We start from the raw sequence: 14,625 nt of genomic DNA, 5'->3' as shown, positions 1-14,625 counted from the left end.
CTGGTATTGGCGATGGGGTCGGGAGAGCTCTGGAGTGAGCACGGGAAGCGAACATGGTGGTGCTGATGTGGCGGTGGACGAAGTAAGGGACTGCGTGCCCGAAGCTGGTGTAATGGAGCCACTGCTCCCACCACTAGCATTGGCCGCGAGCTAACTGGCGTGTTAGTGGGGCGGTTCAAGTGATGCGAAAAAATGATGCATACCCGTATGGCCTTGAGCTTTGCCCGGTATCGACGCTTGCGGATGGTCTCTTGCATTGTCTTCTTTGCCTGCCGCGAGAGCTTTGTGACGACTGCCTTTCGCTCCGCCATCTCTATCCTCTCCTTCACGTGCACCTGCCTCTCGTCCTTAGTTTTGAGGCGAATTTCTTCAGCCTCATCCTGGGTAACGGTAGTGAAGAACGAGCCAAGGCGGGACTGGGAGAGATGCCGAGTGTGAAGCGAACCAGGCTGGACAGTGCAGCGAGCAGGCTTGGCATGCTGACTATGGGTGGTGCTACGAGCAGAGGGGTCGACCAGACGGCGAGGGCTTGATAACTTGCTGTCCAAGTCCGAGCTGAAGCTGGAGTCGGAGTCAACATCAACATCAACATCAACATCAGTATATGGGTCAGCATCGGTGTTGGGAAGAGTGTCGATATCAAAGCTGGAGTCAGCGTCGAAGGAAGAGCCGATGTCACCGGTGGTATCAGCGTCGGTGGAGGGGTCATCGTACAAGGGGTCAGTGACAGAGGCGGATGGAGTACCAAGAGAGGGGTCGATGCTGGAATGGAATGGTGTATGCGATGCGAAAGGATGTGTGGTTCCGCGGAGGCGGCTCCCATCATGACGTGCTGTGATAATCTCCTCCGACAAGCCAAGCTGCTCCTTCAGAGACGTCAGCCTGAGTAAGGACACCTATAAAATATAAACATACCAAGGTATAGGGGCTGTCCGGCTGAGTAGCGAGGAGAAGAGCGTACTCAACACGCTCGGGATGCCTGGTAGCCAGAGACCATGGTCGCACCCCAGAAAAGACAGCACGCTCCATGGTGTTGAGCGTGATGATGCCGCACGAAAACGAGTCGTCATGCTGGAGCGAATGCGGGAGACTCCGGACTGTAGGGCTAAGAGTGAGACCAAGTTGCTTGGCGAAGAGGCGGTAACCCTCAAGGTCGCCAGGCCGAATGGATTCTGTGGGCAGTCCACCTAGGGAATCACCAACGTGAAGCTGACCAGAGCGGGTGTCGAGGAGAGCAGCAAAGTAATGCCGACGAATAGGGTCATGAAGTGGGTTTATCACACCAACAAAGTCGCTGTCAAGCAACTCGCCAGCGACGTTGCCAAGATGAGTGAGATGGCCAGCGTGGATGGTCCCGAAACGATCCCAATAGACCTGGAGATTGTCATCAAAGGGGATCTGGAAGTCAAGGGTGTCGATCTTGAGCTTTGCACGGATGGGATACCTGTCTGCCCAGTCTCGAATCATCTTAACGCAGCGGTCAATGAGACTACCACAGATGAGATCCTCTGAGAAGAGCTCGACGAGCTCCAGCGAATGAAGCCCAGAGGGACCGAGCCAAGCATCCCAGCCAACAGTATCGAAGAATTGGGTGACAGATGAGGGAATGTGGGCAAAGGGGGTCGGTGTAGGACTGGCAAGCAATGAGAGGGTGGCCCAAATGTGAGCGCACATCCAAGCCTGCTGCGCGTCGATCATAGGTGCAAGGGATGACCACAAGGGAGCAAACCAGAGAAAGAGGAAGCGTACGCGGCCCAATACCACCAGACGGATACTACGTGAACCACCTGCCCACTGACTCTGGAGCGTCGAGTTGTTCAAAGTGGATGCGAAGGCGGGGATGGGGATGTCAGCTATGTCTGGAATATCTGTATCTGGTTCATGAGTAGAGAAGATGTCGATGAGGGGAAGTGAGCGAGGGTACTGCGAGCGGGCGGGCAAACGAGTAGAGAGAAGTGTCATGATAGGAGTGTTGGGATCCTTGGCAAGAGGGATGTAGTCCCTCGGGACCTCAATGGCAGCCCGAAACGTGTCGCGCTCATCAGCGGAGAGCTGAGGGAGGGTGGATGAGGCCATAGAAGCGAGGGAGGAAACAATCACAGCGTGCAATCCCAAAACCTGTCTGCTTAAGTGTCAGTACGAGCATGCCAGACCACCGTAAGAATAAGGGACGCACCTTCTAACATGTGAATTTCCTAAGCATATCCTCGCAACGCTGCCATCGGGGGAGGTGGATGCACTGAAATTCCGTCAGTGTTGTCAGAGAAACAAAGGTCCAGAGGGTTCATCGCCTAGATCGCACTAGGCATTGACATCAAGGATCTGGAGAGCGGGAGTCTGTCATGATGGACAAGTGAGGGCAGAAATACAGGTATTGGATGACATGCGAGAACGCCAGTGACGGTCCGAACCATTGCTATCAGTTAAGTGCCTTAGATTACTCAGATCTTACAAAGATGGTGCGTGTAGATACGTCGCTGCAACAGATGGGTACAGCAGGTGATGGATGGGTTATGTCTCGAGTTCAGCGCACTGCTCTTCAGCTCCGTCAGCTCCTACTTCATTCTCAAGACTAACCCGATCTTCATCCTTCAGGTTGAGTTTGGAGGCGTGTATTGAGGGATAGAACTCGCAGGCATTGTAAAGAACAGTCAGTCGACGCGAAGATGGGGTGCGCGAGTACTCGTGAACGGAAAAGGGGAAGGGAAGAGCAACATGGGACGTACATAGGTATGGCATTCAAATTTGACGTGTTGGCTCTTGTGCAAGCGCGAGGTTGCTTGCCGAGAGGTGGACATAATGTGGACCCGTCGACGCTGCTCGCTTAATTTCCGCATCAACGATGCGGATTTTAGCCGAGCGTTGACAAAGGTGAGTCCAAGTGGGGCGTCAACTCGATATGAAACGGTACTCACCAGTTGTCCAACCACTCCTCTGGGAGCACAAATCCGTGCTGTGTAGCACGGTTGAAACGTTGAGGGCCCCATACCACTCGAAGGCCGGGCCCTGGCAGGAAATGGAGACCAACGGGTGGCGATGCTGGTGACCTGGAGGAGCGATCGCGCGTCCAATGATGCAGCGTTGGAGACTGCGGCGTGCGTGCGTGATTACGGAGACAGTCACGCGGTCGCTGGGCGTGAACCTAATGTCCCGTGGTGGAGTCCCATGGAGTGCAACGAACGTAGTGTCCCAGGCGTATCCCTCCGCCGAACCTAGAAGCGTGGACAACCAGAATAGGAAGGAGGTTCCCACGCTCCGGCCGCGAACCTAAGGTCGAAAAAGTACAGTACTACGAACAACTCAATAAGCACCTCCCCCTCGATTTCACAGCTGACATTGAGGACGAGGACCTTCGAGCGATGGAGGAGGACGATTACACGGGCGTATCCAGTGGCGATGCTGAACCGGCTGCTCAGGAGCAGCTCGGAGACCGCTCGCAGCTTTCAGCTATTGAACGGGTGCGTATTTCAGTTCTCGCATCGGGATTTATTCCATTACTCATTAAACCATTATTAGCTTCGTATCATTGTCATCAAAGTCTGCAGCTCGCCCTCACGCCGCCAGCGATTTCGCGAGATTGCCACTCGCACTTATCCTGCTGATGAAACCCTTCCCAACGGGCATCCTATATGGCGCCTCATGCCTATACGCGATGTCCGGACACGATGGAACTCGACACATGCAATGATGGGTCGAGCACTTATTCTCAGAAAGGTGAGCATGTTTTGGGTGTTCTGCCTCGTATTTCTGCTAAAATATATCACTAGGCAATCAACCAATGGGTTTTTGATGACGACAAGCTTACAGATCTCTATCTTCCCCCTTATGATTGGGAGGAAGTCGAGATGATTCATGAACTATTACAGGTACGTCATTCACTCTGTTGTTACTGGTGGTTTTTTTGATGTCGACTCGTTTTACACATGAGCAGGAGTTCGCTGAGAATACACACAGCATTTCCGTCGAACGTGTCGCCACCCTCCCGCTTGTACTACCCCTATACCACCAAATGAGGGTGCACCTCGACAAGTACATCGAGGACACTGCCAACAAGTATCCACTCAAGATCCGTGAAGCTGCTGCTGCTGGTAAGGCGAAGCTCATTCATTACTTCAATATGGCCAAGGGCTGCCAGCATAACATCATATCAACTGGTAAGCTCCAGTTCTTTATACCCGAATGTATTTTGTGCTCACTACTTGATACTTTAGTCCTCCACCCCTATTTCCGGGTCGAGTGGTTTGATGTGCTCGGCGCAGACGAAAAGGAGCGTGCATCTGACCTTTTTGAGGTCGTCTACGATATCTACGCGAAGGAGCGTGCTCCAAAGTCCGCCCCACCATCACCGGTCAAGCACCCGAAGCTCAATGCAACAAACTCCCTTGCAAAACTAAGCTATACTCCCCTATCTGCACCCAGGTTGATTGATGCTCCGGTTCGTACAGAGTTTCAACGATGGACAGATGGCGAGGGAGGGTTTTTCGACGATCTAAACCAATCCCTGGATTGGTGGAAGGTATGTGACATTGCTTTCATAGTAACATTGTGGTATTCACTCCGACTTAAGGAGCATAACACCGACTTCCCAGTCATTGCCTTGATGGCTCGCGACTTTTTAGCCATACCAGCCACATCCGTGTCTGTCGAACGTCTATTTTCTGGTTCACGCCACGTCTGTCGTGACTCTCGTTCCTCTTTTAAAGCATCAACTATTACTAAGGTCATGTGTACGAAAAAATGGCTCGAGGATGCTGACCTATTCTTCGAAGCTGTTTCAAACTGTTTCAAAGACTAGATAGTGCTATGTAAACTGTTTATATCCGAATACTGTACACGGTTTATACGAATACAACTGTTTCTGTGTAAATTTACGTTGGGTTGTACACGTAAACTAAATGGTTGGAGCCCTACAATCAATTAATTACAGCTAGGCTCCATGTTTGGGATAGGAGATGGCTGTGTCCAACTGCCCGGGCCGTAGGTGATAATGCTGCGATAGCCACTATCGACGGGGAGGATCGACATCACAGCGAACATGGCGTATCTTGATGTGGACTCCTGCGTATGGTCGGACGTCTTGACAACATGATACCGAATTTCCATGTTTGCTGCTATGACGAGTGGATCGCCTCTGCTAGGAGCCGACAACTTAAGCGACGATATGCAAACTGAGAATAGATGCGGACGCAGTGATTTCCCTGTGAGATTCGAAGAATTCGTTGTCGTTTAGTCGACCTTGTAAGCATTCAAGGGAGACAGGTTAGACCACGTGCCGTAGACTTTTCCCCTACCATCGTCCTCGTCAAGCAGTGCATCGCGTAAAGTGCCGTGAATGCCAACTTCAAGTTGATGGTGCAGAATGCATACACAGTAACATAACTCCGCGAGACTCTTGCCTTTGTAACTGTGTATCGTTCATTTGTACTGTATGCGGCTGCAGGCGGCTCCACATCCTCCATGTCTGGGTTGTATGCATTGAAGCTGTGGCCACCGTTTACTACACGAGCCGTCTTCGCAATAACGGAATAAAAGAAATACATACCGTCAACTCGTTTTGCTCCGGTCTTGAAGAGCATTGCTAGCCATCCTAGGGAGGCCGTGTAGGCCCCGCTGATATAGGGGCATGCGGGCGTGGTACAGCATACAAATTCTAGATGAGAGTGTTCTGACATGACCTTGGTCTTCGCTACCATAGCGAACGAATGATTAGATTCAGATGCGGTGTGGTGAAGGAGGATGTACAGCGCAAGATTAAGGATATCTCTTCTCTTTGCTGGAGAACGTCGTGTCGCTGAGACATTCGACCGAAACGAGTCTGAGGTTCATCAGTAACATTTTGGATATAACCCGGGGTAGACCTGTACGCCTTTGGAATGCGAGCCGAGGAGAGTACGTCGCATTCATGAGACGTATTGACTCACAGTGACCATTATACTGCCGGTGGATACAATCTCATCTATCTTTGAGGTGTGGCTTTTCACTGGCGGATTGTGATTCCATAAAGGTAAGAGCAGGGGGAGAGAGCGCGAGTCACTGAAGGAAGGTCGAGCTGGTCAACAACTCAGCTTGTGCGCGGCGGAGTTCGTCGGCGTAGCACCGGCGGGTGTTCGGGGCGCACGATCCGAACCCGTCTTCGTGGGAATCAATCTCTGCCCGTCTTTGCCCATGTCCATGACACCAACCGAGGCGTTTAGTCAAGCACCCCAGCACCGTTCAGCCCTCACGTTCAACCCCAATCCGCCTTCCCATACGTGACCATCAAATACGATCCTGAATCCATCATCCTGTGCATTGTATCTCGTCTTTCCGAGTTAATCAAGTCAATCAGTCCACCGAACCCCGGCGATGACACTCTCATACCCGCCGCATGAATTGGCTTATCCGCAGTAGCTCATGCACACATCTCGCCGACTAGAGATATAGTACAGCTAAAGCGGATCTTGGGTCGCGTCTTTTTATATGAATCATCGGATGAATGGCAGGTTGAGGATAGATTTTAGTAAGATAGCGACAAGGAATAGGTACGTTCCACGCATTCTCACTTATCACACATTTGTGGTCAATCTGCTTGTACAACCCTACTTCACGGCTTCAGATACCCTTCCCTTGATAGGATCATGCGTGTTTGCATGTAGTGCCCCTTCCGCTTCGACTCAGAGTGACTGAACACACTCTCAGATTCAACAGAACACCTCCATCACCGCAGCTGGTAACCCGGTGTCAGCAGCAGGGCTGCAGTCATGTCAAGGCCTCAGCACGGTAGTCTTGCATAGCATCTGGGAGAGCATCGTCATTGCTACGGATGTGGTCAGTCGGCGGGCTGCGGTAAGCAACTTCACCTGCCTGCCATACGTTTCAAGACCAATTCTGTGTTCTTATCACCCGGCTCTTTCGATCAAATGGCTTAATGTAGTCTACAACATGCGATGAAGTGGCCGCTACATCCCAAATCTTGGTACATCCGCCTGCGTTGTTTCCACTCTGTAATCATTTGGAACACGTAATGCTCAGCGGCTCCACAGACCCCGGATCTCTGGGTAATATTCAGATACCAGGTCGTTCCGCTCTTTCTAGAGTTGTCACGAACGAGATGTGAGTAGTTTATCCTCGTGGGTCGGCTAGTGGTACGTTGGTCTCCCGTGTCATTCGCCTTATCATAGCGATGCGTACGATGTACACTCGGCAAATGTTATGACGAGGTCGTCTCGTCTTCCTTCTCTCATTTACGCTCTCCAAGAACCCTTAGTCGATGATGGTTGTGTGTCTGGGCCTACGCCGGCACGTTACGGCGGCCACGGGATGACTCCATGTTTGTGGAAGAATAGCCATAATGATAGGCGCTCATACTCACATTAGACAGGCGCGTGCATGTGTGAAGGTCTGACGGCCACAGGACGGCACCGCTCCACTCGATAGCGAAGGAGTGAATGCGTATCGTTCGAATTTTTGTCGTCAGCTGGTTGATCATCTAGGCAGGCTTTAATTCACCCCTAAGGTTGAGCTATCGGACGCTACCAAGCACCGATCAAATGCGAGTGCCTATAAATTGACTAAGTACCGAGGTCCGAGGTAGGCGCGTGGTTCCCCAGCGTCAATTTTGGCCTCGAGGCATCGTGCGTGTGCTGTGAGGCACCGCACACCTTTCTCAGCAACCACCATCGTGAGTGCACAACCCATGTAGGGTGCAACCGCAATTGACTCTTTGGAATCGCTTAGCAGAATGCCCTCCTCAGACACATCATCGGATTCTGAAGGCAATACTCGCACTCCAAAACCCTTCGAGGGGCACACTGACGACGTTTGGGATGTCGCCTACTCTCCCGACGGAGCCTGGATCGCCTCTGCCTCTAATGATGGTACAATAAGGATCTGGGACTCGAAGACAGGCCTCAGCGTAGGCCAGCCTCTCATAGGCCACAAGGATGGCATCTATGTTATTGCATTCTCACCTCAAGGTGACCGCATAGTCAGCGGATCAGATGACAAGACGCTACGTGTCTGGGATATTTCGACCCAGGAGGTAGTTTTGGGCCCACTTGACGGTCACACAGATGTTGTTAATTCTGTTCAATACTCTCCGGATGGGCAACTCATTTGTAGTGCGTCGAGCGATCGCTTCGTACGATTGTGGAATGCACAGTCAGGAGAATGCACCACCACTCTGGAACATCCCAACAAGCTTACCCTCGCATCATTCTCTCCTTGCGGTGCACATGTTGCGACGGCCTGTGATGACAACATGGTACGAGTATGGGTCGTTGCTACGAGAATTCTCCTCCACCCGCCTCTGGCCGCCCACAAATCAGAGGTATGGTCGGTAGCATATTCCCCCGATGGACGCTTTCTGGCAAGCGGGAGTAGGGATTGCACGATTTGTTTGTGGGATACAGATACTGGGAAACTATGCAGGCGGCCGATGAAGGGCCACAGACTTGCCGTCTCAAGCCTCGCATTTACTAACCACGGGCAGGCGCTTATCAGTGCCTCATATGATAGGAGTTTACGTGCCTGGGACCCAGTGACAGGAGACTGCTTGTGGGGTCCGATGTTCAGCGACGGACGTGTCAACGGAATATCGGTCTCCCCTACGAAGCATGTGGTAGCCTGTGGCAGAGGCTATAGTATGTGTATTCGAGACGCCATGTCGGGAAAACTCGTTCTTCCCGAGGTGAGAAAGCTGGTTACTTTTCAGTGTTACTTATATGAATGGGTTGTGTCTAGGGACACGAACCCAAGCGCTATAAAGGAAACCTGTACGCATGAGTGACTGTTCTTTGACTTCTACCCAATAATCGACTGTCATGCAGAATGCTCACAATCGGGTCGGTCAATTCGTTGGCATGGTTCCCCTGTGAGACTCGATTTGCAACTGCTGGATTCAACGACACGATCAGGGTTTGGGATGCGAAGAAGAACAAAGATTCAATCGAAGTGTTTAGCGACCAGACCATCGGTACCACCTCCATCGACATATCTTTCGACGGCTCGATGCTGGTCAGCAGCTCTGAAGATCACACCATTTGTCTGTGGAACTTAAAGACCAAGAAACTCGTCGTGGATCCCATCAAGGGGCATACCGACCGCGTCAACGCTGTTTCATTCACCCCCGATAGTTCCCGTCTTGTCAGCGCCAGCAAAGATGGTACTATATGTCTCTGGGGAGTGAAGTCTGGCCGTTTGTTTCAGTCTATCGATGCTCACGACAATTATACCAATGCCCTCAATGTGTCACCTGGTGGGTCAAAGCTGGCTTGGGGGTCAGGTTACTCCACAGTGTACGTTTGGGATCTCGAGACGAGAACTGTGATAGCTGGACCATTCAAGCACGATGACGGCGTGCTGTCGGTTTGTTGGTCATTGGATGAAGCATTTGTCCTCAGTGGCTCTAGAGACAAATCCGCGCGAGTATGGAGGATCTCCAACGGAGAGCAACTGCTCAAAGTCGAGCACGACGACAGAGTCAACTGCGTGCAGTATTCGCCCGATGGGATAACGTTCTTGAGCGCGTCAGCCGACAAGACCGTTCGAATCTGGGGCACGGGCACTGGCCAGCAGCTTTGGTCTCTTGAACATGAGAGCGCGGTAAGGATAGCTGCGTTCTCGCCTGACGGAACACGGATCGCAAGCGGGACGTACGAGGGATACATCAGAGTTTGGGATTCAGTGAGCGGAAAACTAGTATTGGGAAAGGTACGTAATATATTGACATCGTCGTCTTAAGCTTTCTAATGACGTTAGGGGTCGGAGGGAGATGGCGAAGAAAACGAAACAGTTGAAGAAGGCCCGGGGGGAAGGGATGCACAGCGAGAGGTAGGTGTTCGAGCCCAGCTACGGATTACTAGACATTAACAAGGTCACTGTGTCATTCAGCGAACGGGTCGCACATCTGAGGAAAGCTTCATGAATGTAAGTCATTCATGCAAGTGGTATCGCCTTTTACAAACTGTGTCGACAGTGGCCTGCGACTGTCAGAAGGGAGGGACCTGCATACAAAAGCACACATCAGCAAGGCGCTCGACGCGGGCGCTCATCTCACCAACCTCAGGCGATCCAATCAAGCTCGCGACCCGCGGGTCAAGGTCCCAGGCTAGCATCTAGATTCAAGAAGCTGTTCGATTTAACAGATAATCAGAGAGAGCAAGCTCGGAATGAGCGCACGGGAGGCAACTACTCTAGAAGTGCGAGTTCGTTCCCCTTGCGTCGTATCGTTCCGGTTTCTGTTGCTCGGGCCAAGGAGGTACGTGATCCCAGTCGAAATACGAGCGTCGGACTGAGGTATTTCAGCGCCTTGCTGGCGCGCCAGAGCGACGAAGGAGACATATCGGCGGAGAAGATATAGAGTCAGGCAGAGAGGATGAAGGAGATGCCAATACTAACTCAGATCCTGAACGAGAACAAGCAGGGCCCTCGCACGTTACCCCTTCCGGCGAGGCTTACCATCCGGTGGACGGACAATCTACCGATCGAGTTAACATGTGCTCTTGCCTTCCTTGGTAGAAAAGAGGTGGACGAATACACCGAGGCCACAATGGGGAGAGGGAGTGTCAGACCAGAGGGATACGAGTTGTTCCACGAGTTTTGAGTACCTAGCAAAGCTTTCTTGATACGAGATTAGTTACCGCATATGTTTGGTTACCACTGTTTGAATATTGCCCACTGGTTGAGAGGTTCTATATGCTAGTACTTTCAGTCGGTTAACCAGAACGACGTGGTCGGACGCACCCAAGGGTACAGCGAGTATCTTAGCATGTAGCTTCCGCGCGCCGTGGCGATTGGTGGAGTATCAATGAATCCGTGTGGGCTCTCGAGCGAATTCATCAAGGATTCGAGATGGAAGTCAATCCCGAGAGCCGCGATATGTCGGACGCCGAGTCAAGTAACCCGTAAAGATTCTGACAGCGGCGCTAGCTCGAGTCCTCTTGAGCAGCTTAAGATAAGGGGGCTGACAATCAAGCTAGTCAATGCAGGCGGTGTTTGAACTTCTATAGCTTGGTTTCCTCCTGATAGTGACCAGGCGAGCGTCAGTCTCGGTCACATTGACGGGTTTACTTCAAGTTGTTGATAAGCTGCATCGTTGCGCCTGAACGTTGCAAGCGAGACCCAAAGCTGGCTCAGGGGAGGGGTTAAGCTCGTCGCAGGTCAATGGGGGATGTCAACCAGTGTCAACCATACCTACGGTAGTTTCATGCAGTAGCGACTCTGGAATGGAGAGGTATGACAGCGCTGCTAAATTGTCGCTCCGTCTGAGCCGGCGGCAGGGAAACAAGAGATTGTGCCTGCCCTAAAGAGCAGTGCCGCGCCTCGATTTTGTTTCTGTGGAAGATGGCAGGGTCTGTCCATTTCCTCCTCGTCTGCCTCGCCGCCTCCCCAGAGTTGAAGCATTAGTTTGCTTCTTCCACCTCCCCGCCCATCCCGTCGTTCAGAGTCAAGTTCTTCACTGAACAAGTACACCACAAAACCGACAAAAACACTTTAAAACATAAAACATGTCTTCTCAGTTCACCCAGCAGTACGCTTGTGAGTCCGCCACTCTCATTCACCCACTTGCATCCCTCATCTATATTCTTACTAATTCATGCTCATTATCTAGTCAGGGCACAAAAGGCCCTTGGCCTCGTCGGCGGATCACCCAACTACACACCAGTGGAGGGTTTCACTTCTCCTGATACGGCTGCGCGTATGTTCACCTACTCTCCGGATGGCCGCCTCTTCGCCTACGCACTCCCTGCTGTGTACGTCTTCCTTTCTCTCATTTCCCGTGCCGCTGCTCACTTCGGTCTCGTTCACTCCTTCTCTATCCTCCGATCTAACGCACCACCACCGATCTATTCTCCCGTCCATCGATTGCACGTCTGCCTTGCTTCAATCGCGTGTTTCTCGGTATCTCATGATCTCGCCAACATATGTGCGATACCATCACCACAGTGTCCGTATCTTCCTGGCGGAGGGGGCCGTTCTCCTTCATGAACTCACCGTTCCCAATGCAATCGAGATCAGCTTCTCGCCGCGCGGGACCTACCTCTCCACTTGGGAGCGCCCTGGTACGTCATCGTCTGTCTCTCGTTCCACCAGCTCCTCACACGTTTCGCTCTTGCTCCGCAGTCAAGCTCGAAGACGGGGCGCAGCATAAAAACCTCCGTGTGCACTCTACCTCCACCGGCGAGCAGCTCACCGCGTTCACTCAAAAATCTCAGGACGGATGGGAGCTGCAGTTCACCGTCTCGGAGTCGCATGCCGTTCGTCTTGTTGGGCAGGAAATCCAGGTATTCAAGCCGGCGGATTGGAGCCAGGCCGTTGTGGACAAGCTCAAGGTTGAGGGGGCTAGTATGGTCAGCCTTAGCCCAGGGCTGAACCCTTACGTCGCTGTCTTCATCGCGGAGAAGAAGGTGCGTCCCGAGCTTGCTTGGAATTATCACGTTGACTAATGGAGCTACCCCCGCGATCTCCAGGGTGCGCCGGCCCGAGTCCTTATCTACGCTCTGACTTCGCTCTCGACATCTCCTCCGACGTGTCAGAAGAACTTTTACAAGGCCGACCGAGCGCAGATCAAGTGGAACGCGCTCGGTACCCAGGTGCTCGTTCTCACCCAGACAGACGTGGACAACTCGAACATGAGCTACTACGGCGAGACGGGGATGTACCTCCTCTCCGCGGCGGGCAACTTCGACTGCCGCGTCACCCTCGACAAGGATGGTCCTATTCACGATGTAACATGGAGCCCGGGAAGCAAGGAGTTCTTGGTCGTGTACGGATGTACGTCACTCTTGCTTCGTCCTATGAAAAAAGAAACTGACTGTATGCGCCTACATTTAGACATGCCGGCCAAGGCTGTCATCTTTGACCACCGCGTACGCAAGATTCACGACTTCGGCTCCGCACCCACCAACTTCGTCGCCTACAACCCGCAGGGGCGCATCGTGGCCCTAGCCGGGTTCGGCAACCTTGCGGGCAAAATCACGCTCTACGCGCTCTCGACGTCGCCCAACAGCACACCATCGACGATCTGCACGATCGACGCGCCCAATACGAGTGTGTGCGAGTGGTCCCCCTGCGGGCGATTCCTCATGACCGCAACACTCAGTCCACGGCTGCGCGTCGACAACGGCATCAAGGTGTGGTACGCGTCCGGAGCGCTGCAATACGTGCACTTGCAGGATGAGCTCTACCAGGCCAGCTGGCGGCCGTCCCCTGCGCTTGTGGACGCGCCGTGGTCGTTCCCCGTCCCCGCACCACCTGCACCGCACCCGTCCGTGCTCAGTGCGCCGGGTGGTGCGGTTGCGAGCGGGCCAGTGAAGAAGGTCGGTGCGTACCGCCCGCCAGGCGCGCGCGGGCTCGCGACGCCCACCATCTATAAGCGCGAGGACGAGGGAGGCGCTGCGCGCGTACCGACGGGGAGTCCGGCTGGGTCGGGCGCGAACACGCCACAGAGAGGGTACAGCCGGAGCCCGGCTCCGCCGGGGTCGGGTGTGAATGGCGGTGGGTACGGACACGGGCAGTCCAATGGGCGGCGGTATGTTCCCGGTGCGCCACCTAAGGGTCCGTCCGTGAATGGTGGGCAGCAGGGTCAAGGCCAGGGACAAGGGCAGCGGGGAGGGCCGGATGGGGAGGGCAAGCGTAAGAAGAAGGAAGGCAAGAAGAAGGGTGGGGATAAGGGTGACAAGGCCGGCGCTGTCGACGGCGGTGCGATCGTTGCGAATGGGAGCGAGAGCGCGCGCCCGTCGCTCGATGTGCCGCGCACGGAGGTCACCGCGCCCAACGGTGCCACGTCGCCTGCGGAGCACGATCAGTTCGGCTCAAGTGCGGCCGACGCACCCGAGCCGGACTCGAATGCGAAGAAGATCAGGAACTTGAACAAAAAGCTCAAGGCTATCGACGATCTCAAGGAAAAGGCGAAGCGCGGAGAGCGCCTGGAGGCGACGCAGCTCAAGAAGATAGAGGGCGAGGAGAGCATACGGAAGGAGCTTGCCGGGTTGGATATCACGCCTTCTTAGGTTCGCTCTTCTCTGCGATTCCTCCCCGCTTTTCTTTTCGATCCTCTATTGTCTGTCTTTTCGTTCTTGTTTCCATCTGATCCTCATACACACCGGACTCTAACCTTGTACCTCTCGGTTATCGGTCTGCCATCGTTCCTCGTGTCAATTTGTCTCCCGTTTCTTGGTTTAGCTGTCGCATTACTCCTGTCGTTGCCCACTTTACCGTACCCGCACCTGCACCTGTCTCTCCTCTCCTCGTTCTCTCCCTACCTACACGGTGTTTTACCTAATCCATACACGCACAACACGATTCCGCGTGCGTTGATCAGAGGCACAGATATGACCGAGGCGCTGGAAAGATTGGTGGAGGTTGATGACACTGCACAGCCTCGGGCCTCGGAGCCGAGAGCGCCTCGGGGCGGCTGGGTGAGTCTTCGGGTGCTTCCCACGTGTCATTGCGTCCCCCGTCATGCTACCCGAGATCTGTACAACACTCAGGGCCAGTGTGTAGAAGTCAGCGCGCAAACCTGCAGAGTTGTATGGAGTTGTACAGGTCAGTCATCATAGTACGCACCTCGCCCTTTGCAGAGTTGCACGCGCCAAGGGCAACTACTTAGTACTAAATGTTAGATAGCGATGGACGGTAACACTT

The 14,625-nt window shown here is 53.4% G+C and overlaps 5 protein-coding genes across 5 annotated transcripts; all 5 read left to right on the top strand.

The window, feature by feature from the left end:
* Positions 1 to 3,639: 3,639 nt before the first annotated feature.
* On the top strand, positions 3,640 to 3,905 carry CONPUDRAFT_47267 (uncharacterized protein; the record flags this gene model as incomplete). Its single annotated transcript, XM_007765808.1, has 2 exons — positions 3,640 to 3,714; positions 3,768 to 3,905. 2 exons carry the CDS (start codon positions 3,640 to 3,642, stop codon positions 3,903 to 3,905), a joined length of 213 nt encoding a protein of 70 aa, XP_007763998.1.
* A 665-nt stretch (positions 3,906 to 4,570) lies between these two features.
* Positions 4,571 to 4,750, top strand: CONPUDRAFT_31587 (uncharacterized protein; the record flags this gene model as incomplete). Its single annotated transcript, XM_007765776.1, has 1 exon — positions 4,571 to 4,750. A coding segment is annotated over one exon (180 nt), but the record flags the coding sequence as incomplete, so codon positions are not given.
* Positions 4,751 to 7,648: 2,898 nt separating this feature from the next.
* CONPUDRAFT_118736 (WD40 repeat-like protein) lies at positions 7,649 to 9,038 on the top strand (the record flags this gene model as incomplete). The annotated part of the gene is made up of 4 exons (XM_007766978.1): positions 7,649 to 7,660; positions 7,720 to 8,668; positions 8,722 to 8,753; positions 8,808 to 9,038. Coding segments are annotated over exons 2-4 (1,209 nt in total), but the record flags the coding sequence as incomplete, so codon positions are not given.
* Positions 9,039 to 9,090: 52 nt separating this feature from the next.
* On the top strand, positions 9,091 to 9,672 carry CONPUDRAFT_15921 (WD40 repeat-like protein; the record flags this gene model as incomplete). The annotated part of the gene is made up of 2 exons (XM_007765759.1): positions 9,091 to 9,262; positions 9,512 to 9,672. Coding segments are annotated over 2 exons (333 nt in total), but the record flags the coding sequence as incomplete, so codon positions are not given.
* A 1,741-nt stretch (positions 9,673 to 11,413) lies between these two features.
* On the top strand, positions 11,414 to 14,304 carry CONPUDRAFT_118728 (translation initiation factor eIF-2A). Its single transcript, XM_007766977.1, has 6 exons — positions 11,414 to 11,517; positions 11,591 to 11,732; positions 11,926 to 12,041; positions 12,103 to 12,386; positions 12,450 to 12,753; positions 12,814 to 14,304. Exons 1-6 carry the CDS (start codon positions 11,487 to 11,489, stop codon positions 13,989 to 13,991), a joined length of 2,055 nt encoding a protein of 684 aa, XP_007765167.1. The 5' UTR covers positions 11,414 to 11,486; the 3' UTR covers positions 13,992 to 14,304.
* Positions 14,305 to 14,625: the final 321 nt, after the last annotated feature.

The sequence above is a fragment of the Coniophora puteana genome (genome assembly GCF_000271625.1).
Source record: "Coniophora puteana RWD-64-598 SS2 unplaced genomic scaffold CONPUscaffold_2, whole genome shotgun sequence".
NCBI classification, from domain to species: Eukaryota; Fungi; Basidiomycota; class Agaricomycetes; order Boletales; family Coniophoraceae; genus Coniophora; species Coniophora puteana.
This window is presented reverse-complemented; position numbering and strand designations above follow the sequence as displayed.